Genomic DNA, 27,652 nt, shown 5'->3' on the forward strand with positions numbered 1-27,652 from the left:
ATCGGTCCCGTGGCGTCGCACTGGTCGCTGTCGTGTATACGCGCGCGGCCGTCGTCGTACCACTCGTTTCCCCGCTGGTATACGTTCTCGCAGGCGCGCGTCTCCGTGGCATCTCCGTCGCCGAAAGCCGGCATCGGCGCCTCTCTCGTGGTCCGGTCCGCCCCGGTCCGGTCCGGCCCGTTGCATCCATCCGTCCGTCCGTCCGGTCGTTCGTTCGTTCGTTCGTTCGTTCGTTCGTGCGTTCGTTCGCACATACGCACGTCGCGCGGAATCGCGGTCACCGGGTCGAATTTCGAGAAACGGGTCTCCGTCGTACGTCGCGCGTGCTCACGCACGCACGTATATGAGTATACAAATCTCGGCATCGAGATGCGTAGGAAGACGGCAGTGCCGACAGCAGCAGGATCGTCGATCGCGCCGCGCGTCTCCGTCTCGTGAGGTGCTCGGAGTCGGAAGCTGCCCTTGGACCCGGAACCGGCGAAAATGAGGTGAGTAAACCGATCGATATCCTTTGGCTCCCACCGCTGGCTCGCGCGCCGCCCGTTCGTTTGCACGCGATTACTCGCCGTGTGTTTTTCGGAGGGAAAAAAAAGGGAGAAGGATTAACCGCGCGGCCGACTAATCATCACCCGGCATCCCTCGCGCGGGGGAACGTATCTCTCTCTCCGACATCCGATTCATCTCGCGACGCGCGCGATGCTCCAGTTTCGAACTCCCGCGATTATTGATCGTCCCGTGATCCTGGGGAACCGCCGCCGGAGCCGGTTTCGTTCTCGAAGCCGCGCTGACTTTCGATCAGCGCGCGGAGTCTCTCCGCGGAGTCGTCGCGTTTGAAAATTTTAATGGCGCCGGCGACGGTTTTTCGCGCTTTCCGCGGTCAACTTCAAGTGGCGCGAAAAGTTCCCGAAAGCGACGCGGCGAGGCGCGGGGGCGCGGGGAGTTCTCTACAAAGTTTCTATGGCGAGACGCGATGTTCGCTAATCGATCAAGTTTGGCTAATTGCCATCTCACATTGACTGCCGATCGAGTGTTTGGGGAAAGGAATCAACGTGGATCGCGCGGATCGCGCGGGATGTGGGTTAGCCGCGGCGTTGCATGTTGTACGGTGAGCAATGACACGTCTCGACGGATGTGTTCCGGATGTTTTCCTCCCGAATATCGTCGCGCCAGCGACGTTCGGTTACAAGTTAATGCGGAATGTCGTTAAATATGCACGCGTCGCGACAAATGTCTCGTATCGCATGCAATCGGACTATTCCTCCAGCGAGCTGCCCAAATTTCCGTGCAGTCGAAGTAAGTGAACGTGAGGAAGTAAGGAAATAGTTTCAGTAGTAAGTAGCTAACTTCAGTTAAGGTTAGATCTACGTATGAATAATACAAAGAAATAGATAATTGAGCGGCTTGCACTGAAAAAAGTTTGTTCAAAATTATTTAGTCTGATACGTTCAACTAAGAACGCGTTTATTTTGGACGCTCATTCGCTGTAAGCGCTTATAAGCATCATTTCATCTTTTATAAATATTAAACAAGGACAAATGATGTCTACGAGCGCTATGAGCGCGAAAGTGAACGCAGCCTAAATATTGAGTTGTTTTAGTTAATTCTAGAAAGTGTTAATGGTTGAGTTGAATGAGCTATATCTTTTGCAATTAAATAATTGTATAATCCAATGTTCAATTGAACGTATCGAACTAAATATTTTAATTTTTCAAATTTTTTTTCTTGGAGTCAAAAGCTTGATGATGCTTCTGTGTGAATTTCTATACATTTTCTTAATGGACGAGTAAAGACTTGAAATAAATATAAAATCAAAATAATTAATAAAATTAAAATAATTAGATAATAAATTAAATAAAATTTTGTTTTTATTATACCACAAATTAAAAATATTAATAAAGAAGCATTAATTTTATTAATTGTTTTAACATCAATGAAATCAATATATTGTATATTTATATAAAAAAGTTAAAAGTATAAATCAAAACCTGAATAACTGGCTATAAATTACAATATCAATAAAAATAAATTTTATAGTTTGTATATAAATTAATTTTTAATTTAATGATAAAAAAGATTTATTATTAAAACTTCAAAAAACCTGTAACACTAGAATAATAAAATATCACAAATTAAATTGATAATCATTCATACTGCCGTTGATAAATATTTTTTATGATATTAATGAAATATTATCGAGCATTGAAATCCACTTCTGATTGGTCGGGATGATTTATGAAGTATTTTCGTAACGATGAATACGATCGAATCTGGTCCCTTTCCATGTGAACAGAATATCGCATGTTGCAGCGGCATGGTCGGTGAATATTCGGCTGGCCAATTTGGTGGCCATTTTGAATTGATTTAGCTAAATTTGATGCATTTTCGAGGTCGGATAATTGCACACCAGTTTTTGTTGTCATCCAATGACAAATATACAAGACGTTTAGCAATGCGATTACGAGATGTTTAACGTAAATATTAGCTATTGTACATCAAATTATATACAAATTCATTGTCTTTGTGTTAATATATCAAAGCTAATCAGCGGAGCGAATGTTCACATAAGATTTCCTAGCGAATTTAATTAACGGTAATCCTCTTACCGGCGCTTTTCAATAAACGACCCGAAAGTTCTATCTAAAAATACTCCTCGGACGTCGTGGAGCAACGTCATTAAACGGAAACCCGCTCTGACTTAATCAGCACGCAATAATTGGCGATAAGTCGATTCGCCATGAATTAGAAAGTAAATACCTCAATAATAGAACATGGCCCGTTTGGCTTGCCAGGATTTTGCGCAAGATACGTTTATTTTTATCGTTCGAGAAGTATCTCTCGCGGAGAGAGATATCGATATTATTTTTCAAATGTAATTTCGAAATTCGTATTCCGGTTGAATATAAATGTTTACCGTGTGCCGCTCACGTTTGCATGTTCCCTAAATACGATTTAAATTATACAACAGTTTTCCGAGACGTCTATTAATATTCCGTGATGCCCTTTTAATATCTGTCCAGCGGTAAAATTATTGTTTGCGATCGCATTATTTGCGCTCGCTCATCACGCTCGTGCGGTCTCACGCTCATTGTCAACGTGATTTGAACGCGCGGCAAATAAAATATCGATTTGTCCGTTTCCACCTTGCCCCCCTTTTCCCTCCCTCGCGTACGACTGCGGTTAAGTTCGAAATAGCCTTTGAGCACGGGTTATGCGGGATTTCGTGGCAATTGGATGCTCCGCCGCATTGATCGCGATTGATCGCTGACCAGTAATCTCAGAAAGCAAATGAAGGTCACTTTAATAGCGGCCTAAACGTCATTTCCTGTCGAAAATCGACGTTTGCATCGCTCGCGTACTGTACAACGGAGTTGGGCGTAATTGATTACTTTTTGGTTATTAATTATTGAAACGATAATTTTAATTACAGAGTAATCGATTACTTTGGTAATCGTGGCCATACTGTCTGATTACTAAATAACTTGGATTACTTAGTAATTACAAGGTACGGTTATCAGTAATTATGATTGGCAAAGTAATTGATTAGGAATTATTTAAGTAATTGATTATTAAAAGTACATTATGTATATTATGTTACACTTTTTATTTTTACCTTTTTTTTACACTTCTGATAATAGCTTTGATAATTGCGAGAGTAATCGTGTCAGATTACAATTAGAATTACTGTAATCGAGAATCTTCTGTGATTACAAATTACTTGTAATAGTAATCACTGTATGGACGATTACCATTTACAAATCGTGCAATCAAGTGCCCAACTTTTTCACCAAGCTGAATAAAATTTTTATTGCAAATTGTTGAGGTGTGGTTATGACCTCGAGCTGTAGAAGGTAAACATATTTTTGCGTGAACATCTTTCTGAGTGAGCAACAAAAGTTTCTTTGAGAAATATTCGAAAATCTAATACAGAGAAAAGTTATGTTTGAATTTATGAAATCGTTTCTTTAACTTGGTTTTTCAAAGTTGAAATAAAAATACAATGCCTTTGAGGGAAAAAAAAATTTATTTGATTTCAAGAAATGACATTAGTATTTTTTTAAAGTAAATAAATTATTTATTCAAATTGTTTGAAATGTAAGAATTAACTTGGTTGTTCTGACTTTAAAAATATATTTCGTTTAAAAAAGATTTACGTTTCACAACCGAACTGTTTTTAATAAAAATAAAAAAAAACAACCAAAAATTTCAAATTAGAGAAGATTTTTTTTAACCGTACAGCAATGCACAAATTTCTGTGCTTCAAACAAATTTTTTTTACTCGAAGAAACTTTTCTCTGGGTGTAATTTAAATTTTCCAAATTTCCAAATAATTAAGAAATGGTTATGAATACCGGAAATTTAATTTAAAATTTAAATTAAACTCTTTTGAGCAACGTAGCGTGCTATTAAGGCAGTTAATTACACGCGGTTTCCTTTACTAATAGTATCTGTGTTCCATGGGACTTCATGCGTACGATAATAGCACTTTTTACGATTCAAAAGGTAAATAAATTAATAGGGCTAATAAGCAGTCGTAAAAAGAATGCCGTTACCTTCTGTCCGGAAAAAAGGTAAGGTGCAAGTTTTTATCCGGGAGATCAATTTTCCTCGCTGGCCGACAAAAGGTGCGCGTCTCCTTGGGACGCTATCGATTAATTATGGTCTTAATTAGAGGGTCGTGATTTATTATTCGATCTTTAATCATTGGTCTCCGCGCGACGCGCGGCAGCTCAATATTCCCCGCGGTCAATTAAGTAACGATGTAAAAACGATTCTCGATGTTCAGGTGAAACCACATGTCGGTTAGGTATTTAAGGACTTGGGATTTGAAACAAGAGCGCTTTTGAATTATCGATAAAATTTTTCTTCATGCCGACGGCGACAGCGATGACGACGACGTGACGCTAGCTCTCTCGAAGGATGATAAATTATTCCGCGAGCCCGGAAGCGGGATAAATATTTGTCGAGCGACGTGCTTTATTATTTATGAGATTCTTTGTGAATGGCAAATAGAATCTTTGCGACCGTACGTTACGTGCGAGTTTGCGCTCGCATCGTAAAATCGCACACACTCTGCAATGCTACAATGCGGGGAAAAAAGCGAATCGTCGTTCTCGCGTAACGTTTGATGCAAATTGTGTATTTAACGGTTGCACGTGGAACGATTGTTACTCGTTATTGAACTTCCATTGGCAAAACAATACGTCGTAAAGCATCGGGCAGAATTTATCTTTCGCGAGAAGCAATATTATTCCTTACTCACAAATGCTGCGCGATATAATTTCACTGCAACAATATTTATGCTTTACTTACATTTCACGGTCGACAATCGCGTATGATACTTTTTTTTTAACAAATTAATCAATAGATACATTATGTACATAGATTTTACGTGCGAAAAGCAAGCATACATTAAAACATAAAATATATTTATATGTAATTATATTTATTAAACTGTTTTAACTCGTAAGTGCTCACGTCACTTTTTGATACAAATTTGTTTTGTTTTTATTTATTAGGGACTGTAAACTGAAACATGTTTTAAACATAAAATAATAGAATTTTCAAATTTTCAGAAATTAAACAAGTCCGTAGTTTTTATAATATTTTGTTACCAAATATATTTAATTATTAAATTTATAGTTTGCGTAAATCAAATGATTTGATTTTCACACGAGTGCTTTAGGGTTAAATTTGAAAATAATTACAATATTTTAAATAATAAGAAAACTGGTCGAAATTAATTTCAAAAAACGAATATTATTAGTCTTTTTAAAAGTAAATTATTTGTTTAATTTACATAAATAATTTTTTAATTTAAAAAAATACTGACAGAAGAAAAAGATTTGCGTTGCACAACCAAACTATTTCTTTAATTCTAATAAAAAGGCACGATTAAAAAATTTCTTCAAATCAGAAAAACTTCTTTAATCGTATAGCAATGCATACATATTTTTTATTTCAGTTCAAACAAAATTTTTTGAATCGATGAAACTTTTCTCTAGATGTATGTGTTCATGTTCCCACATTTTTCATACTTTTCTTAAGCGATTTTGACTAAGTCTTGTTGCTATTTTTCTGATTGAAGGTGTCCGGTAAATAAGGGCGTGCAGTAACGAAGATGACAAGAGGCTGCTTGAAAACCGCGAAACGCGATCTATCGTGCCGTGACTGAAGGTGATTCCGCAAAGGAGTTAAACGGCGACGATCCGTTTAATCGGTGAGCATCGATCATAGCGAAATTGATCGATCATCGTGACGTCGAGAGACTAAGAATCGCGCGCGGAAGAAAAAACTCTCGTTCGACGGGGATCATGGTGTGACTCGTGCGGTCGATAGAAAAATCCCTTCGGGAAGATCGGCGAGGTTGCCCGGGGGTTGTGTGATTCCGGTAGTGATCGGTTGTAGTGCTAGTGCTGGTGCTTGAAACGGAGCTGCGAATCGGAGGCCCTGTTGGCGCTTATTCGGCCTCGTCTTCGTCGGTTTACTCATGCTGGGAATGCTGAAGCGGCGTTGGAAGCCATCAAAAAGGTAAGTGAACGCAATCTCGGCCTACATCGCCAAAAATATATTTGTCATCTCACGCTGTACATCGAGCAGAATAGACAAACTTCTTATTTATACCGGCTAATCAAAAGAGGTCGCGCAATTTTGGCGAAGATGTTTATAATAGCTGTTCCTCTACAGTTAGTCCAATATCTACATTGAAAAAAAAAAATTTGTCGAAAACAATTAAATATTAAGTTGATTTAGTTAATTCTTGATTAAAAAGTTTTAATGGTTGACGTGAATGAACTGTACCTTTTTTATGTAATTAAATAATCGTTGAATCAATTCAGTGTTTACTTGAACGAATCTGACTAAATATTTTAATTTTTCAACAAATTTCTTTTTCTTTTAGTGCATTAATATAAACAGTATTGGTCACATTACTAGAGACTATTACACTGAAAAAAATTTTTTAAGTCAAAGTAAATATGCAGTTTATTTTAACATTACTTCTTTGATTTAAAGAAATATTTCCTAAGTTAAAAAATAAATTATTTTATACTAGCTAATATTTATTTAAACCAAAAAATATTGTTAAAATAAATATTTTGACTTGAACATAAAATACTTTTTTTTCAGTGTAATTATATAATTTTGTCATACGAAAGATAGAAAGTACAAAGAACGCGTCATTAAATATAGGGTTAAGAGGAAATAAGTAATCTTCCTTTTACAGTTAGAAATTTTCTGATTATAAATTAATTTCACAGTGAAAAAGAATCACGCATATAATGTAATATTTCAATCCTTTAATTTTTAATATTTTGTTTAATTAGCACAAGATGATCAACGTAGAAGTTGAAAATCAACAGTAATCCTTATAAAAATATATTTAAGCAATTATTTTTTATTATTAATGTAATTTGCTCGTGAAACGAAACCTTGTTGAAACTTTTGGAAATTCAACTTGGTTGGCCTCGTCATGAGAGCTGCTTAAAATTTTTATACCTCTTTCGCTCGTTTCCGGCGGAAGTTAATCAAAACGAGTAATCCGCATTAATAAAAGATGATGGCTGGAAAATTGCATTAACCCTATGCGTGGCTTTCTCGCTTCCACTTACGATGATTTATTTATTTCCCGGAGACAAGGGCTAACCCTGGGCCAATTCTGAAATTGCCCTCGGTTAACTTTGGGTTAACTCACTGGGTCATCGCTCGACTCCCGCGCGCTTTAACCCTTTGTGTGTCGCGATATAACGAGTGACACTCAACCGCGATCGTATTTCACAACGTCCGTCGACTCTCGCAACTTCGTTCGCTTTTTTTTATTTTTTATTTAATTTTTTTTTAAAAGGCAAACAGGCTCGAAATTATTTTTAACGCATTCCGCGGCTGTTATTTACGCTTCGCGTTTCACCTTTTGAAACGCAAGGTGAATGAGATTTTATTACGATCGAGAATATTTTGACGGCGAGTAAATTTTCTCCCCGTTTGATATTACATTTTTCTTTCGCGTTGCATTTTAGTTTATTTATATCACGTAGCCTTAAACGTAATATCAGCTTTTTCATGTTATTGGCACGTGGCGTTATATCACTTAAAAATATATCGTGCGAAGATATTAATACCGTTTAACATTTAAACGAGATAATTCATTAGTTTATCATTCTTAGTGTGAAACTTGTGTCGAAGCAATTCGAGACACGTGACCGTGACGCACGGATAATTGCCCGTCGACATTGCAACGACAGGCGAATCAAACAACCGTCACACGCCATATCGGCGGCGCGTCAACATCGCAATTGACATTGCATTTCCGCGAATTGAATCTCCCCTTGCGGAGATAGATTAATGCATCAATCGCGTCTTAAAAAAGGAAAGCGCGCCGCCTCCTGTGCAATCACCGCGCATCCTTGATGCGCCTAATCCACGCGTGATAAATTAAACTAGCGGTTTGTGTCACGCCGCGTATGCGTGAGGACAACACTATTGACAGTTGGATAAATAATTCCATGCGATGCGTGAAACGACGCGTGTGATTACGCACGGTCGCCGCGCGTTGCGCATAGCTTTGCATAATGAGCCCTGTCGCGACCAATTCGAAGGAATTATCGTGACACCTGCTGCGGGCCCGGGCCTTTAATTAATGCCCACTTGCAGTCCCCGTCGTGCACCATGAGACGTCGATGTGAAGGAAGAGAGAGAGAGAAAAAAAAGCGATAATACCAAAGGCGTCGCACGATAAGACGGCGCCAAAAATTCTGTGCCATCAAGCATAAATTTTCTCACGTCCAGCCGTCGCATATTGTGATTAAGACGTATCTCTTCTCGCTTTCCACCACGCGTTATTTGATATACTTACGTGGACTAAGCGCAATGTTGCTAATTGATAACCCGAAGCAGATACGTCACGGCTTTATTAAACGTCGCTGCAATCTCCGCGGGAGCTGTCTGCCTCGATCAAGCACCTGCGGATGCATCCAAGTTTCAACCGGATAGCATGGAAACTTGGATGTGAAGCGTTCTCCCGTTGCTATTTCTTCTCCTTCGAAATGTTAAATCGATATTCAAATACAATCCATTTCTGCTAGAAACCCAATCTTAATAGAAACACCGAGACATCAGAAATGTCAGGTTGAAGCCGAGAATATGAACTAGAATTATAATTCATTATAATAGAGAAACGAAGGAAGTATAACGAAATTCGCAAAAAAGTACGATAAAATTATTATTTTATTTTTCTACGCCGAGAAAACAAATTGTTAAATTGATTAAATTTTTCAACTCGATTAAATTTCTTCAGTTCAAGTATATTTATATATTTCATTACATGAAATACTTGAAGTATTTATATATTTAACATGAATACTCTCAGAGGAAAGTTGTTTAAATTAATGAAATCAGTTTTTTAACTTGGTTATTTTGAAGCTGAAGTAAAAATATTTTTGATCAAAATTTATTTGTTTTGAAGAAATGAGTTATTAGCTCTTTGAAGTAAATTATTTGTTTAATTTAATAATTTTTAATTCAAAGAAAGTACTGAGAAAAATGTAAGGTATTTCTTTCATTAAAAAAAAAAAAAGATTTGTGTTGCACAAATTATTTTTTTTTTTATTCTAAAAGGCAGAACAAAAAAAATCTTTAAATCAAAAAAACTTTACCCGAATAGCAATGCATAAATTCCTTTGATTCAAACAAAATTTTTCTTTACTCAAAACTTTTCTTTGGGTGTTCGTACATAAAATACTTTGCATTTGTACATTTTTTTTACATACATAAATAATAATTTTACAAGTAAACTAATATTATTAGACTTAATTAAATTGCTTTCTTAGATTAAAAAATTTTATCTGATTATCTTTAATATAAAAATAACAATAAATATTTTCTAGAACTCAAAGAAAAAATACTTAATTAAAAATTATTTTATCTATTTATGCAAATATTTCAATTGAGAAATTTTTTTAACTTAATTGCAAGTAAATAATCTATTAGGACTCACTGAATAAATAATTTTTTGTTGTATTAAGTAAAAATTTTTTGTTTTAACATATTTTTCCTCTCAGTGTGCAGCGAAAATTGGGCGTCGATATTTTTTATTTTAAGATACTTCCATCTCTAACTCTTCGCGATCCCTTTTACCGCTTGCGTAAATACTACCAGCGTATATACATAAAGTCATTATCGAGCCACCATCTTCGCCAAGATAGAGTAGAAACACGCGGGGAAAACAGCAGGTAGCAGGAAATTTATGACGCCGGCCGGGATTAGTTACACGAAGTGCGCTTTTTGAGGCAACTTTTCTGAAGCTCGACGGCAATTAATTTGCGCGCGGTTGCGAGTCCACGTCGGCACGCAGGAATTTACGCGCACGACATTCGCGAGTGCGCGCACTGAGAGAGAGAGAGGAAGTTACGCAGCGGCTGCGGCGGCGGCGAGCTAATTTTAGAAGTATCACCGCGACCGATCTTTTCTTCGCGGGAGCATAACCGCTTAACTGCTCCGTTGCTAGAATGTAGCGATGCTCTTATGATCTTGTCCATTCGTATTTCGCGTTAAAGAGGATTGCGGTGGAATGCGTCTTCAATTTATTGCTATAACACGCGACGTCGAAATACATTAGTGTTTGCAGTTTCTAAAGCAAATGATTAATTTGAGATGCCCGAAGGAAAGCAGTTTACACGATTATCTTCGCGCCTAATGTTAAAATATTATATGATTATAATATGAGAGAAACTCAATGTGTGTTCTCTATTATGTATCTATATTTTTGCAGAAATGTTTTTAATTGGCCAACATTTTTTTAATGAATTTAGGGTAATCTTTTTCTTAATAGAATGTCAATTGGAAGACATTGCCTGTTATGTTTTAATTTTTTAGATTAAAGATGTATGTGTCGTATCTTAAAATGTTATCAATAATATAAAAATTTCATAAATCGTTCTATTATTATGTTTAAGTATCTGTATAAAATTTGAGTAATTTTCTTTATTTTTTTATATCTAAAATTATTTAATTTTTTCTTTGTTCTTGATTTTTATGTAAAATCGTTTTGTAGTATTTATTTGAAAATTTGATGAGAAAGTAGCATTATAAATTAAATCGAAATTTATGCATACACTAATAAATATTTGTTCAAAAATTTTTATTTAGATCTACTTACTTTAAAAATTAATTATTTAAAACTGCAGCAAAATATGATTATTTTTCTTACAAAAACCATTAAAAATGAAATTTTTTATCGTTGATTAGGAAAAAAAGAAGAGCAAACCTAAAAAGTCTATATGACTTCGAGACATTTTTGAGTAATTCTTGCTTGGTTTTTTTTTCTTTATTTTAATCAAAAAGTTTAAAGTTGTGTTAATTCTTTACATATTTAAAATATAATATTCTTTTTACCATTTTCATAATACTTTTGTAAGAGAAAAATATGCTGCGCTAAGTGAAAAACTTTGCAGCTCTAACATTTTACGTAATTTTCGTGAACTTTCTATGCAAATTTTATTTACGATAAACGTTTCACCGTAAACTAAAAGAATCGAGATTTCAAGTCAGTGACGTTTACATTAATTTGCTGCTAATATCGATTAGCGGAGAGTTAAATGCATTTCCAACAAATGGGCTTTCTACCGTTCGAATTGCAGGGAATGCGTGGAAAATAGCAGCCGAAGCATAGAAAGTCCCGAGTTGCTAATGAAATTACGTACGTTTGTCGGATGCTCGAGGGGCCCATTAGCACTTAAGATTTTACCGGAGTAGTCACACACGCGGGATAAATCGAGACTGGTTTAGACGCGGGTCGACCGATGCTCGAACGGCTACCAAACGAAGTGGAAAATCGCGCGTTTTCGAACGGTTTAACCCGTTCACGGTTTTGTGCCGAGATATGTTTGATAGTGATTCACGAGATTCGTATCGATACTTGTGCACAGATTCGGTGTGAGATTCGAACCGATAAAATCAATTGATCCTAGAATATTGATGTTGTAAATGCAAAAATTCTCCTTATACATCTACACTGTTAATGTAATAGAACGGAAGCAAATTTCAAGCAGGTACATTAAACATTTAATGTTGTCAAAAGTGCAGTAAATTTCATCACGTGCATCTTTTCAGTGATAGGTACATTAAATTTAACGCACTTGCGTCATTTAAAAATACATGGAATTTATGACATTTTTCAATACTGCATTTATAAAGAAGTTTAAAAAATGTAAGATAAATGTAAGGTGAATTTTTTGTACAGTGTCAGGAATTTTGGAAATTTTATTTTTCGATTTCAATCTGCTCGAAATAATGAGTAATTGCAGTCTGCTTTGGCGACTGCATTTTTCGATTCTTTGTAAAATGCTACGGGCGACTGCCACTTTGATAATGTCAAATTAAAACTAGAAAGTTTAGTACTGATTGATTTTTTTGAAATTTTCCTGGATCGCGCAAAGGATTGACAAGCTTTACTCTTCTTTCGTTCCCTTTGTAACCACGTTCCATGCTCGTTCACAATTTGACACGTGTTTATACAACGAGTCGACGGTTCGTTCGGGCCATCGCTGGTGAAAATCTCGCTACGCGTGTTTCGAGCTGCGTTTTTGTTTTCCGACCACGCACGCATCACGGTTTATCAGGCACATGTGTGTGCGTGTGTGTGTTGACTGAACTGCAGGGCCTGTTAAAAATGTTCGGCATCCTGTAATTGCCGCAGCAGGATTTTGTTTATTTTTGACGTTCGGTTTTCTCAATGCACTAGTTGAAAATGTAAGTTTAAAAAAAAGCGAGTAAATTTAAAAATGTGCTTTTAATCAAGAATAATTTGACATTTTCACGGAAATTCGTATATTGTAATACAGTTGGAATCAGAATTATACTTGCCTTAATTTCGTTCTGCACTTTCTTATATGTTTCCTCGAACTTGCAATTTATATGCGGCATTCGCTTAAAATAATTATTTTTATTAATTTTTCTGTGGAATGGTTCCCAACGATAGCGTATTAGCATTTTTAAAGGGCAACGACAGGGCCAGATGCCGATCAGGAAGGTCAATGCACTTTCTGCTGGAAACAGGAGGAGTGGCATTTTTCAAAAGTGCACCGGACAGACTATGGCCAAGCTCTCTGTAAAATTATTCATTACGCTAATTGTGTTTCGCAAATCTGCCAGTTTTAATGTAATATAATATTGTATTTCTATAGTTACGTGATGAAATATGACTACGGAAGAATGAAAAATTGAATCTGCGTTTGCAATCTTTTACTAACGACCGATCATAATTAATTATCTAGTTTTATACTCATTGTGTTCATTGATATGAAAAAATAGTACGTTAGACGTCAAGTTTAAATCTACGTATAAAAACAGATTTTAGATTCAATTTATGTTCGATTAAAGTTTTTATATAAGCGTTTCTTCATCTCCTTGATCGATGTACGAGTTACTAAAGTTCGCGTAATCCATCTAGTTATTCTAGTTTCAAGTGAAACTGTGCTATAAATAGTTTCTATTAAGGTAAACAGCAGACTGACTATGGCAAGTCATGCATTAATCAAGCCGCCAATTAATACACTTATATCAATGCGTTTCTGTAATTAAATTTCTACCAATTCTGAATCAACTCATTGATTTACGTTCTCCAGAGCGACGCGAAATTAGTAATTACGCTCTCGAGAATGAACGATGTAAGTGCACGCTTTAGAATCACTTGCGAAACGCATTCGAGCGCTAACCTCGCATAATTGATTATCTTGCGATCAAAGGTCGTATGAAGTTTATGGGATTTTTAATTTTTTTTTTTTCCCATAACATTTACGTTTGAATCGTCGTAATAGTTAGTACTAATTTCTGAGCTAAGAACAGAGAGAATTCAACGCCAAAATTCATTCTCATTTCGTTCTCTGAAAAATAACAGAGGTAATAGAAAGAGAAAGAAAATGTAACTTTGTAAAAAATCAAACTTTGGAGAATCTTGTTTGAGGCAAGTATGCGTTTAAAATAATATGTCCTTGGCTGTGGCAAGCGGTGTATTATTTAAGTCGGCAAATGTTTTGGTTATACAATAAGAGCTTAACATTATCAAAATTTAAAAGCTGAAGACGTCTTAGGTTTATTTCTTTTTTCTCAGCAATCAAAGATTTTAATTACGAATGCCTGAATTTTGGTCTTGAAACTAGCTGCAAAAAAGCAACGAAAAATTTGGTTTACAATAGTTCTCGCAGTGAAGTTGACCGTATATTTTGCTGCAAAATATCTATGTGATTTTTTAATATTTTTTAATACTTATTTAAATACTTTTTGTATTAAATAATAGATATATTTAGCATTTGTGCATGCCTTTCGATTTCGAATTTTTCGGGTTTGACATTGTCTGGCCTCGAGCCGCTCAATTAGTTTCTCGAATGAAACCGAAGAGACGAATGCGGCACGAAGCGACGTAGCACAAGGACGACGAAAATCGCAGAGTTGACCGACTACGAGAATAGTTTTTGGCGTACGGTAGAGGACGGGTATATAGGTTACGGAAAATGCAATGTAAATCATGCGAGAGAGGGAGGTGCATCGAACAAGGGAGAGCGATGCCTCGACGAGTCGCGTTCACGTCGGTCTATCGTTGCTCTTTCTCGTCGGGAGTCTCTACAGACGTGTAGCATGCTCGTGATGACACGGAATAGTAAGCGAATTTGGCGGCATGTACGCTTTGCGCCTGCAAAACAGTATGCTAAAATGAATGTCGCATCGCGAGTACGAAGAAAATTTGATCTCTCGAACGCTTATTTTCAACGCTCATTTTCCTCCCTTTAGACAGCCATTTTGATGAGAATACGCGTGTAAAATTAATCTCTCCGCGGAAAGAATAATTTTACTGCAGCATCTAAAAATTTAATTCCATGTTGGATCATTAAAATAATTACGTAGGACGCCCAAGCATAATGTTGTTGCGAACAGCTTTGACATGCTAGCAACCAAGTTAAATACAATTTTTTAAATGAAAAGTTGTCACATTCTATTTTTTTCGTAATACAGTTTTTTGCATTTTTTATTCTGTTCGCCTATGTGCATTGTTAGCTGCGAAGAGAACATGTTATATTTTGTATTGGAAAAGCGAAGAAGTAACCTTGATATGGTTTCATGAATTTCGAAATGGTGTCAACTCTAAGTCTTGTCTCCTTTTTGAAAGAAGGAAGAGAAAGATTTTTGATTCTTGGCATTCTATTTTCTAAATTCATCAATCGTTTTTCAAATGTTTACCCTGTCAGGTAACATAATGTGAGTTTTCTGTAATTTTTGCAGATTACTTTCAGTATTGGCTTTCAGAAAACAGTAAAGAAAAAAAATTGTTCTATTGGCTCTATTTCTAGATGTTTTTTTTTTATTGATAAGAATCAGTCATCTTATGAATCCACATTGTTAGTTTCAAGAAACAATTTCCTATCAGGAAACAATATTTTTTAAATGTTCTTTAAATATTTAAAAAACATTAAAAAAAACATTTGTCTGCTGATAGGGTCATGTCCGAAGATCCAAATTTAATCTCGCCGGAAGAATAAATTTCAAAAATGGTTATCATTATCAATTATAAATATATCACCAGTGAAGTATTTATACAAATTTTGGTGACGCTGATTCAAATAATTAGAAAAAAAACTATTTTTTTTGTTTCCTATAAAATTTGAATTTGAGGACATTTTTTTGAAATTTACAATTCAAATAGTTCAACATGATCATTTTCAGGCCAATATTTCAGCAAAATTGTTCTTTCCGTGTCGTAAACATACGAATGTAATTATCTCGCGTCACTGTGAGCTTTACACCACGTGCAAGCTATCCTTTTTTTTTTAGTATTTACGCTCGAACGTGAAAATTTATTTGACATAAATAATCAAAAATTTATATCCGTTTGAGCGACAAAATGGAGCTGGTTGATATCGCTAGATCGTCATTTTATTTGTGCATAACGTAATTTTATATATTTATACATTTTATGTTTGTAAATTTTATCACGATACAAAATTCTTTTATTCTTTCAAAGACGTTCTCATGATCGCGTATAGTTTCGCACTGGGGATTCGGGTTTTTCTAAAAATATAGGCGAGAGACGACATTGTCGAATTCGCGGCTTCGTCGGGATTAAACGAAGCGACACCGCGCTGAGGTTGGAATTCACGACTCGCGTGGGCGTTATGCACCGACTAATCCGGTAATTGGAGGACACGCTGCAAATTGGGCTAATACAGAGGAAACGGCATGATGACGACTATAAATACCGGCATTCCGCGGGTGCACGCCACCTTCGACGGTTTCTGCCGGTCGGCCAGCCGGCCGGCTCTCCGCGTTTACGTACGGTGTGTTCCACCGACGGGATTTATGGCGCCGATTATACCGACGGCTAATGAATACACGAGCGACGGCCCCTTTAGAACTTTTTGATTGAACCATGAATCCATGAGCATGCCGGTAGATTTACGAGCTCGTCGTCCCTCTCTATGAGATGCACTCCGTCCTATAAATTTGTTAGCATGACTCAATCCGGTAGCGGTTAATAGACGATTATCAAGCGTGTTGCATCATTTTCTATGTAGGAAATTCTTCGGGAGAAAATATTGGGAATTCAATAAATGTTTCGTGAGTGTTGTTGCAAATTGCAGCATGCGAGTGGTACGAGTGAATAACCCTTCAATGTTACTGTGTTGCGTGACGAGGGTAACGATGATGAATCATTCGCTTTGTACGCCGCGTAAATGGTAACACGCGACGTCTTTATAGCGAATTGTCATTCTGACAATTTTTGCTTTGTTGAAAACCGTTGACTGATTTTTTTTAACCGCAAAAACGTTGTCGTTTAACTGCAACGGGATAAAAAGTCGGACTTATTCTTTTTATCAGGCTTGTTAGCGATTAGGAAAAACTGGGAAAACCAAGAAAAGTCAGGGAATAAAAAATTCATTAACCTAAGATAAAATTCATTAACCTAAGATAAAATGAAATTACTGTATATTAGTTCTGAATTGTCAAATTTTTTTTAATTATTAAATATGTTTTTAAATTATTTAAGAAAACACACATTGTAAATATTTTTAATAATTTTTCAACTTTGAATTGTGAATTGTAGAAAACCATTAACAGGTATAGTTAAAAAAAAATATTATATTTTGACTTTTGTAAAGTTGAGACATAGTTTTACATATGTTATTAATGTTTTATTCACTTACAAGATTATAAAAAAAATTATGCAAAGTTTTTACAAAATGCTCCAGTAAGCATGCATTTTTTGAACGCAAAGAGATTTATAGCGAGAGACGTTTTATCTTTGTTTCGCATACAAATAGAAAAGATAAGTGCTCCTCTCAGAAAAGTGCAACGAAGTTTTTATCTCATAAATGCTTTAAAAATGCGTTAAAAGTATGACGAAATTTTTAATTGATATTATCGTTTTTCATATTTATATTTAAAAAAAATTGTTTTGTAATTGATAAAAAATTTTAATATTATTTCTTAGCTTTTACTAAGTGCCTTTTTTTGGCTTTAGTCAAGGAATTTTTTTTTTCTTTCTTTCAAAAAGTGACCAGAAAAATCGAGAAAAGTCAGGGAAATATTTTTCTCCTGTTTTGCGTTAACAACCTTGTTTATACGGAAATGTGAATTTTTTCGCTCAGAGAAACATCTTCATATTCAAAGACTCGAAGATTAACAAGGGCGATACGTTTCAACGTACCACCGTGTATAATGACTCGAGGGGTTTCGAGCGTTCGAGGGTGCATGGCAGAGATCCTTTGCCTCTCACCCTCGAAATACCGGGTGGCGTACAGGCGTATGTACATGCTCCTATAAAAAGTTCTTAACGACCTTTCTAAATGCATTCGGCGTTCGTCGCCAACGTCATCGTACGACAAGGGCGTCCATTAGACCCGGCGTTTCGTCGCGTCCCGACGCGACAAAGGCGGTTCGACGCGTCGGGAGAGTGTTCTTTAATAGGCAATAAGTAATTTTTTTTATAGCAAGCATCGTTTTCCACGAGTAGATCGCCAAAATCGATCTACTTGCGACATTTCGCTTTTTACCGTTATCCATCGATTTTCATTATTTCGCCGGCGAACCGCTGCGAGATGCATTTGGGTTTTTTCATGAGAATTGATTACCTCAAAATAATTTTTTAATTACATTCTTAATTTGTTTAAGTGTCTGCGAAATTCTTACGTCTTTAATTTATGTTGCAAAAATGGTAGCTTGACGATTAAAACTAGAGAGTTAATTAACTTCATTCGACAACATAAGTAAGGACTCACTGAGAGAAAGAATACCTTTAAAAGAAAAAAATTTTACTTGACACAAAAAAATTATTTACTCAGTGGGATCTTATAACTTATTTACTTGCAGTCACATTAAAAATTTCCTAATTGAAATAATTATTTAGAAAAAATAAAATCATTTTTAATCAAATATTTTTTTATCGTTCTAGAAAATATTTACTGTTACATCATTTTTATATTCAAAATAATTTGACTTTTAAATCTAAGAGAACGGTTTAATTAAGTGTATTAATATTATCAGATTTTTTGTAAAATAGTTATTTAAACGTAAAAAATATACAAAATTATATATGCATGGTAATGTCTATTTATTTAAAAATAAATATTTTTAAATAATAAAAATGGCTGTTATTTTTATTTAAACAGAACAAACAAATGCTTCTATCAAAATGGTTTTAAAAAAGTGTATTTTTTTAAATTAAAACTCCCAATGTAGAATAGACGAGATATTAGGCATTAATTATTAGAAATAGCTCGTATGGTGAAGTAGATAAATATGGAGACGCGCGCGCGCGGAACCATATATTTTACTCCGACGTAAGAACTTCAATCATCTTTCCTTGCGGTCCATACAAAATTAGCGTCTGATTCAACGACGCGCGTAAATTCGAGTGTTCTCTCGTCATGTCGGGCAGATGAAAGATCGAGGTTCGCCACGCACGTTGAAAAAGGTAATGACTTGTTTCGAGCAGATTGACGATTGCGACACGGTGGAGAGGGCGAAGAGAGAGAAGGAGAGGAAAAAAAGGCATTGCGACGTGCTGCTCATTCTCAAACTCTCGCCATTCAGACCGCAAGAAGTGTCGCAATCGATTACGCGCGTTTCATTCATGAAAATGTGGCACACCTTTCGAATATCCTCTGTAGCGACATAAATGGAATTTCGTGAGAAATGATACAAAGCGTCCGAGTGGAAAAAAAATTCTCCAGTCATATCTTCGTAATTACTTTAAAGCTTCGATTTATCTTACGTTATTCGCGTTTTTTCCTTTTTTACGAATAATTACTTGTACATCTATATTCGACAAATTGCAAGTACATATATTTAATATTTGATTTTAAAAATCTAGATTTGAAGGACGATTTACAAAGTAAGAGTCAACAAATAATTCATAACAATTTCCTCGTGACTCATGATCATGAAAGTTTATCTAAAAATAGTGATTCACTCGATTAATCATAAAATAATATACGTTTAATGTACTCGTGCAACTTAAAAATACATTGAATTTCATGATACTTTTAACAGTGTATATTTAGACGAGAGATAGAGAAGATTTTCGGCCATGCGTCAGAACGAACGACTCGGTTACAATTTCGTGAGTAATTTTGTTCGTAATTCACACGGGTTATCAGCGATACAAAGGCGCGTGTTCTCATTGACCTTTTGATTCGACCCACGTCTGGCACGATGGCGGTTCCGCGATTCGTGCCAGCAGCGGGGAAAGGTGAAGAGATCAGCGCATAAGTTCATCCGCGTCTAAAGGCGGCAGGACAGAATCGTCGTTGTCGCGCGACACGAGAATGCAAATTCTGTTGGACGACTTTGGTCGACCACACGCCGTGTTTTGCATGCGAGCGTAGACTACGTATGGAACGTGTAAGATAAGTATTTAAATTTCCACCGCGTATTTGAATATCTTGATAACGAGAAATGTCATTTGAACGAAATTGAAGGGCGCGATTATGCGCGATTTATGTGGGAATATTAATATTCAACATATACTCTTAAACAGTTTGCCTTGAAAATGATCCTCTGATTTTCTTACATTTAGTGCACGGTTTCAAATGAAAGAAATATATTTTGGAAACCAGGACAACTAAATTATTTCTTACATTTCTATCAGTACTTTCTTTGGATTAAAAAATTATTTGTTTAATTATAACGAATAATTTAAACAAATAATTTGTTTACTTTAAAAAAGACCAATAATGTCATTTCTCGAAGTCAAATAAATTTTTATTTTCCTCAAAGGTATTTTCATTTAAATTTAAAAAAAAAAGAATAAAAAAAGTTAGAACGATTTCATAAATTTAAATAAAATTCTTTGGGTGCTCTTATTATTTTATACTAAAGTAGTAAAATAATTGTTTTTAATGCTTTTATATTAAACGCGATAATTATATGATAATTACAGCTGAATCTATAATGAATCACAATCAATAATGAAACTTTCGCAATTCATGCGGAAACATGTCACACGTTTCTTCATATTTTCCGGAACTTTCCAGGTCAGCGGGCATCTCTTCCGTTTTTCTGCGTAAGTTCATAAACATGTTTTCTTTCGTTCTTTCGGAATAATTGCACGTCTCGCAAAACTATCCAGCAGACGTGCGGACGTCGCGGTCGTTTCTTTCTGGCGTGAGCAAACCGGCGGATATTCTCCGGGAAACGCATGGGAGAACAGTATGTGTACGCCTGGCTGCATCTGCATGCTCTCTCGTTTCCACTGTCCGTGTTTTTCCCGCGGCGGAACTAACAACCCTTAAATGACTCGTTCGAACCCTCTTACAGCAGTGTTTCTCGAACTGGGGCACGCGAGAAAAAAGAAACGCAAAACTTATGCAATCTTATCTTAGTCACATATAATTTTCTTAATTTTCTTTTTTCTTGAGTCGGAAATAGAAGAAACAGGTTTCACCGCGGAGAGTTTATTTATTTATCTTTATAGCTCTTAGCTTCTATATTAACTGAATATGATTTGGTTTAAGAAATTCGTGTTAGTCACGATAGAAAATTATTTATATTTGAATTGAATTTAAATGAAGTAAAACATTGAATTACGCGTAGTCGAGATTATTTTTATTGTTAGTACTAAAGTTAATGCTAACACGTGTAATTTAGCTTTTTAGATATAAAGGGAGAAAAGAATTGAAAACATTTGACGAATAATGTTTTGAGAGACACTGCTCTATAACGCCCTCAAAACCCTCGCCCGAGGGAACCGCGAAATTACATGTTGCGCCGGAAAATTGAGCCGAACGTGGGGAAACGAAGCAACTTAAGTCGGCTTGATACAATGTGTGATGATGGTCGCGACTTGCGTAATCACACACAGTATCTCCGATCTGTTCTCTGCTTCGCGATGCAAGAAAATTCGACGCACTCATGTGACACGGGTCGGCTCACTCATTTGCAATATAAAGTACGAGATTGTTTGCGCAATAAATGCCCTGAGGTTGTTTTTTTTTTTTGGAGGGTCAGTCCCCTCTGTTTTTTAAATGATGCTCTGTAATTGGATGAACATGATATACGCGCGCGTTCATCGTAACAGAATATTACGATAATGAAGCGATAATTTTTAAAACGGAATTGGACGAACATAATAAAGGAAAGAATCACGTACACCAAAAAAAAAACATGTTTAAATTGATGAAATCGTTTCTTAACTTGGTTTATTTAAGTTGAAATGAAAATATCTTTGATTTCAAGATATGCTGTCTCAGTTTCTTTTAAAGTAAATAAATTATTTGTTTAAATAATTATTTAAATCGAAGAAAGCATTGGCAGAAATGTAAGAAATAATTTGGTGTGTGTAGGAGAGAAATATCGAGTAACAAAAAAAAAAAGGTGAGCTCGTGAAGGTTCAAAAATGAGAATTGAATATATTTTCTGTATAACGAAGGAAACGATTTGATACAAATCTAAAGAAGTTATTAATGCGATTCCTTAATACATGATTATTTCTTATTAGCTTTGACTTTTTACTTTCTTTTGTTTGTTAATTCGTGAGAACAGCGCTGTTACATTTTAGCGTTATTTAAAGTTTCGTGTCGTTTAGGATTACGGGGACCACAATGTGTCTCGTAAAACAACGACTCGTATTTCCGCTCAAAGATACGTCTTGGTTCTCAGGTTGTCTCCCATCGAACTCGAGTGGTGTTTTAAAGCCCATTCTGCCGGAAGTGGTCGGATACCAAAACCACTTCCGAGTGGCAGTGACAATCGCCTCTGAGAGCGGTCTCCCCTGCATTTTAAGAGCAGTCTACCGATAAAAATTGAACGGGGAAACTATAGAGGGCAGGATATCGATTTCTGCTTATTGAGCTCTTCTAAGTTTATTTTAATCCTGGGAGAACTTTGTGCTTCTAGTAGTTTATACTTGTAAATGTATTCGTCCTCTCTCTCATTTTTTTCACTTCAACCGTGAGCATCAATATTAAAAGTAAAAGTTCGTGAAAAAAAAATAGATTGAGAACATCTGTAGAGAAATATAAAAGACATTAATAAAAATGAAACACATACACTGAAAGAACGATTTTGTTGAAATACAGTTGTGAAAATAATTATGTTGGATAATCAAAATAATTACATTGCACTGAAAAAGAAAAGGATTTGATAAAGTTACCAAATTTGATAATAGCTATCAAATCCTTTATTTAGCGCAATGTAATTATTTTAATGAACCGACATAATTATTTTCATATTATATGTGTATTTCAACAAAATCGTTCTTTCCATTTTTCTCAAAGCTAACAAGCTATTAATAAATATAATATTACATTTACTAATTCTTTTTTTAAGCATGAATTTATCCTCGAGTCGCTGTTTAAAAGAACTAGAACAATAAAAGTTTTCTCGTATTGCATTTGGCTGCGATCGACTTCCAAGAAGAAATCTGGTATCTTGCACCTCAGTTATGACCAATTAAATATCTTGCGGCCCTAAAAATTCAAAATTAGCACACGTATGTCCAGTTTTCTCTTCGCAGCATCGCCGCGATGCGAGCGACAGTCTACTTTCGCGATATTACCCGCCGTAACCGCCGGATCGACCACGCCGCCATACTTCGCGTGAGGTTTGATCCGGTTATGCGAATCCGGGTATTACAGAGCCGGGGCACTAATTCAGAATCCTTTAAACGCCGCTCGGCGCCGCGTATAAACTTCCCGACGCTGCTTTGGTACATCACTATTAACCGCCACGCGGCGTATCCTCGTCGTAAGGGGGTTATAGACGATACTTTATGAATGGCGCGATAAATCTCGCGTACAGCGGGGTGTATGCACGTGCACCGGCATTAAATGCACGCTTAATGCTCAAAGCGATTTATTACGAGGTTATTATGCCGCATTGACCCGTACCTCATCGCGGTACAATAACTGTTTCACAGGAGGGGAAAAAAAAAGAAATAATCGACCGGCGACGCGCTTTCCCTCTCCGTAGAGAAAGAGGGAACTTTCCCGAGATTGTTATCTTGGGGATGTTCCTCGGCGCGCTTGTAATCCTCCTCGGATTTTCTTCGCGACTCTCGAACGACAATTTGACCGGATTTTGTATATTATAAGTTGAGCGTGACTGAAAATTTGTTGAGGGGGAAAGGTAAGGACTGTTTGCACCAATGTACATCGTTATGTAAAAATCAACAGCAGAATTTAATGTAGCGGAAGCCAATTTCAAGCAGGTGAATTAAAAACATTTAATGTACATTTAATGTAAATTTAATGTTGTCAAAGGTGCACCAAATTTCATGCCTTTTAGTTATAAATATGTTAAATTTAATGTATTTTTGTTATTTAAAAAAAAACAATGAATTTTATAACATTTTAATAGCGTAGATTAACTTCAGTTTAACTTACTTTCTTTTTTCTAATTTTAGAAGAAAAATAGAAAATAAGTAAAACCGAAATTAAAGTTAATCTATATTGACGCAAACGGACTAAATCTTCCCAGGAACTTATAAAATTGTATAAATTTATGTAAAAGATTATCTTATTTTTGCATATCTTGTAAACCAGTAGGTTTTCTGAAAAAAGCTCTAAACGTTTTATTTTAGGCATTTTGTTTTATTAAGCCTTTCATCATGCAAAGCCTTTTTAAAGGTATATAAGTAACATGAAATGTTTGAAGGATATTCCAATTTCCTTTAGATGGCTCCTTTAAATACACCTTTAGATACCAAGGGAATAAAATAAAAATAAGAACGTGACGCAATAATAAAAGGAAACTGTCACGATTCGCTGGGCGAATAATCTATGTCAGACCTTTTCAGAAGAGGCAAACAAGTCCGTTTTGGTGAAAATAACCTTGGCATTTCGCATAACGGGAGGAGACATTTTTCTCTCTTTATTTTTTCAATTTTATACATTTGAAAGTAGCAGTACGTAGCAACTACCGACAATATCATGATTAATAATTTAATCTTTTGAATATTTTTATAATATAATTAATCTTTGTTTAATAAACAATATTTGGATTTTTTGTTACGTGAGTATGAAAGAATTAATTCCTATTTCTAATATCTAATATTTCTCCATTGTGCGTAGGACCCTAGAATCATAGTATCCTCAATGAACACAATAGGTAATTGAATTATAAATTATACTTTGTGCGACATATTTATGCCTCTCATTTTATTTGAACAATATTGCAGGAGAATTTTATAACTTTTTGAAATCTCTTGATAATTTTCCTCGGATTAAAATGGCATAGCAACAGCACCACGCGACATGTAACCGATCATGTACAGGGTAACGAGGGTCAATGCAATTCAGTCTCGCTTGCCGTTACGTAATTAATTCATTTTATAATTAATTAATCTACAAATCGCGTTGGATAAAACGAGAGGTCGTAAATCCCAATTGCGCCGGTTATAACGACGACGAGATCGATATGTTTGCCTACGTATTCGATATGTACAACATTGCGCGGTGTATTTTCGTAAATCCCGATATCGTCGTCCGATCGAGACAGTTAATTGGCAGTTTTTACAAGCGTTCAAAGTAAAATAGATGCTCGTCCTAGATTTGGCACGTTCGATTACCTTTAAATGCCCCGGCTATCTATCAACCGGTCCCTCTCGTCGTCGACAGTTTGACGATCTCTAAACCGTTATCCGTTCTCTCTCTCTCTCTCTCTCTCTCTTTTTCTTTTTCTTATCACGCACAATGCTGCGTGCATTGTGTGCGTCGAGAAATGAAAATCACCGCCTTTTTCAGCGACGCGCACCATCAGGTGAGAGAGAGAGCGAGAGAGAGAGAGAGAGAGAGAGAGAGAGAGAGAGAGAGAGATAAGGGGAAAACGGTTACTTGACCTGCAATTTTTATCTGTAAGCATTGTGATATTTTCCCGTTTGGCCAGTTAATATTTCGTGATTTGAAGATCTAAGAAAAAGCACCCTCTTCGCCAAATTTCTTCTATGAGATATGGTTACTGTTTTATTGATTTCCGGAGAGTTTGCTCGTACATGTAGAAAATTGTGTGTCATATAAAATTTCCTATCTTCGGGGAAATACGTGACGTATAAAATTTTCTATCTTCGATCTTTCACGCAGAATGGCAACGCGTTGTAAAAGTATCGTGCATCGGTAGATTTCAAATTTAATTATTAAATGGAAAGCGCATACATAATATTTATTGAGCTTACAAAAATTGAAATCTGACTCGATAAGAAGTTGCGTAAGTAGTATTGTATTTTAACGTATGCGTAAAGCGCAAATTAAAGCGAGATTGAATATTTATTTGTTCTTCAACATGTTTGTTTGATCTTTAACATATTTATTTGATCATCTGCATTAAAATACGTAATTATGTCTGTAATTAGTTTAATTATGTCGCACGTGTGGAAGATTTAAAAGCTAAAATTGAAATGCGTTACGCGGTATAATTTATATTAAAATTATATTATACACATTATGTGTCGGTGTCGACCTAAAAATTAAAATCTCATTTCCAGAATTTTAATCTTTAGCGATTTTGACCGTTCGCCGTCACTCGATGATTCATATTAAAATTTAATGCTATTATGTACACGCAGTGTCGACGACCCAAAAATTACAATCACATTTCCGAGCTCTTGAAATTGCCATTATCGCCCCGTTATCATATATCAGAGACTGTATCGACATACATCACGTACTCCAAATCAATGAATCCCTCGGCCCCAAAATGAAAATCGCTCGCGTAAATTCGACTGCGTTCGGCAAAGCTCAAATCTGCCCCTGAATTATTCGAGTGCAAGTGTAATATCGCAAATGGGGATTGGACTCTTTTATCGGGGCAGTATTGTCGCTCGTCAATGGTCCTCTTCTCGGGACCGATCCTCGGAAGGAGAGCGGATTGATTCGGACGTGAGCTCCCTCGGGTTCACCGTAAGGTAGCGAAATAGTTTGTCGCTCTCGTATTTGCCATTTTCCGAACGGATGAAAAGGAGGCGAGAGCGCCACGGGGTCACCGAACTCTCCGAGTCTGCCATACGGGACGAGCGTGCAAACTGTGTTCTCGCCTCGGCACGCTGTATAAACACTCTTGTACCTGTCGAGTTGTGCTGCTGCCGCTCGTACAGGATGTCCAGGCAATCGTGCGCACTTTCTCTCATTCACACAGATGCGACGTAACCGATACAGTTCTCCCGCAATACGAGGCGGAGACAGATCGAACTGTGAATAATTCAGAGCTTTCTTCAAGTTTACCGCGCGTCAGGAATTAAAAAATGTCGCGTGCATTTTTAGACGCGACAACAACGAGCTGTTGAATAAATATTTGACTCTTGGAAGAAGAGAAACATACATGCCATGATTTATAGTAAATAAAAATGTATTTCTGTTTAATTTGAATCTAGTTATATAATAGAGTATATAATCCAATTATATTTATTTTTTGGTAGATGAATTTTTGTTTTATTAGAACTTTATTTTGAAGAGATTATTGGCTACGATATTTAACAATTAGAGGGAAAAAAAGAGAAGACGAAATATTCAATTAAAATATAGCGGAGGTAAAATCCAAATTTGTTAGAAAATTAAAGTCGAGAGAAAGTGTGCAGCTTCTTGTTTATTCCGTGCATCGAATAAATAAATGATTTTCTCTCATGCCTTGCATCTTCGTCGGGTTTTCTAAGTAGTCCATTATTCTCGACGTAACATCCTTGAGTCGTGAAAAATTGACACGATAATGGATGTTCGAAGAAATATAGAAGGTCGGAGGAAATGTTAAACACTGAACTGTAAAAATTTCAATTTGTATTTGTAGAGCATTAAATTCGAATCATAATTTTGCACTCCTGCAAAGGATTGTAATGTGAGTTTGGTGATAATGATTACACTGTTATTACATAGTTACAAAACTACTGCATTTGTATATGTAGCGAATGCATTGACCACGCATTTAGAAATAATTTAATTAGCGTCTAATAAGTTACGCGTGTTTCTCTCGGATGAGAAAACAAATAACTATCGCGACTGTATTATGTTCAGAAAATTGCAGCAGTATGCATAAAGCCGGACGCAAGTTTATAGTGGCCGATTAATGCTTAAAAGCGGTGAAGCGAGAGTTTGACTTCTAATGAAACGAGGAGCCAGTATCTCTTTTATGAGATTCTGTGTAAACACAAGAGCGGAAGAGAGTTTCGCAAAAAGAATATACGCTG

General features: G+C 36.0%; 1 protein-coding gene across 6 annotated transcripts in view; it reads left to right on the forward strand.

Moving 5' to 3' along the window:
- The first annotated feature begins 9 nt into the window (after positions 1-9).
- LOC105204096 overlaps positions 10-27,652 on the forward strand; it is a 272,220-nt gene continuing 244,577 nt past the window's right edge. For 5 of the 6 annotated variants that reach the window (XR_003269145.2, XM_011173142.3, XM_011173143.3 and 2 more), the window contains exons 1-2: positions 12-488; positions 6,086-6,528. Coding sequence is in view for 5 of the 6 variants with exons in the window: in XM_011173142.3 (XP_011171444.2) it covers positions 6,488-6,528 (41 nt within the window). In the remaining variant the exon portion in view is untranslated. Of the gene's footprint in view, positions 489-6,085; positions 6,529-27,652 lie in introns of all 6 variants that reach the window. The other variant, XM_039451075.1, reaches the window with a different exon arrangement.

The sequence above is a fragment of the Solenopsis invicta genome, chromosome 6 (assembly GCF_016802725.1).
Source record: "Solenopsis invicta isolate M01_SB chromosome 6, UNIL_Sinv_3.0, whole genome shotgun sequence".
Taxonomy (NCBI): Eukaryota; Metazoa; Arthropoda; class Insecta; order Hymenoptera; family Formicidae; genus Solenopsis; species Solenopsis invicta.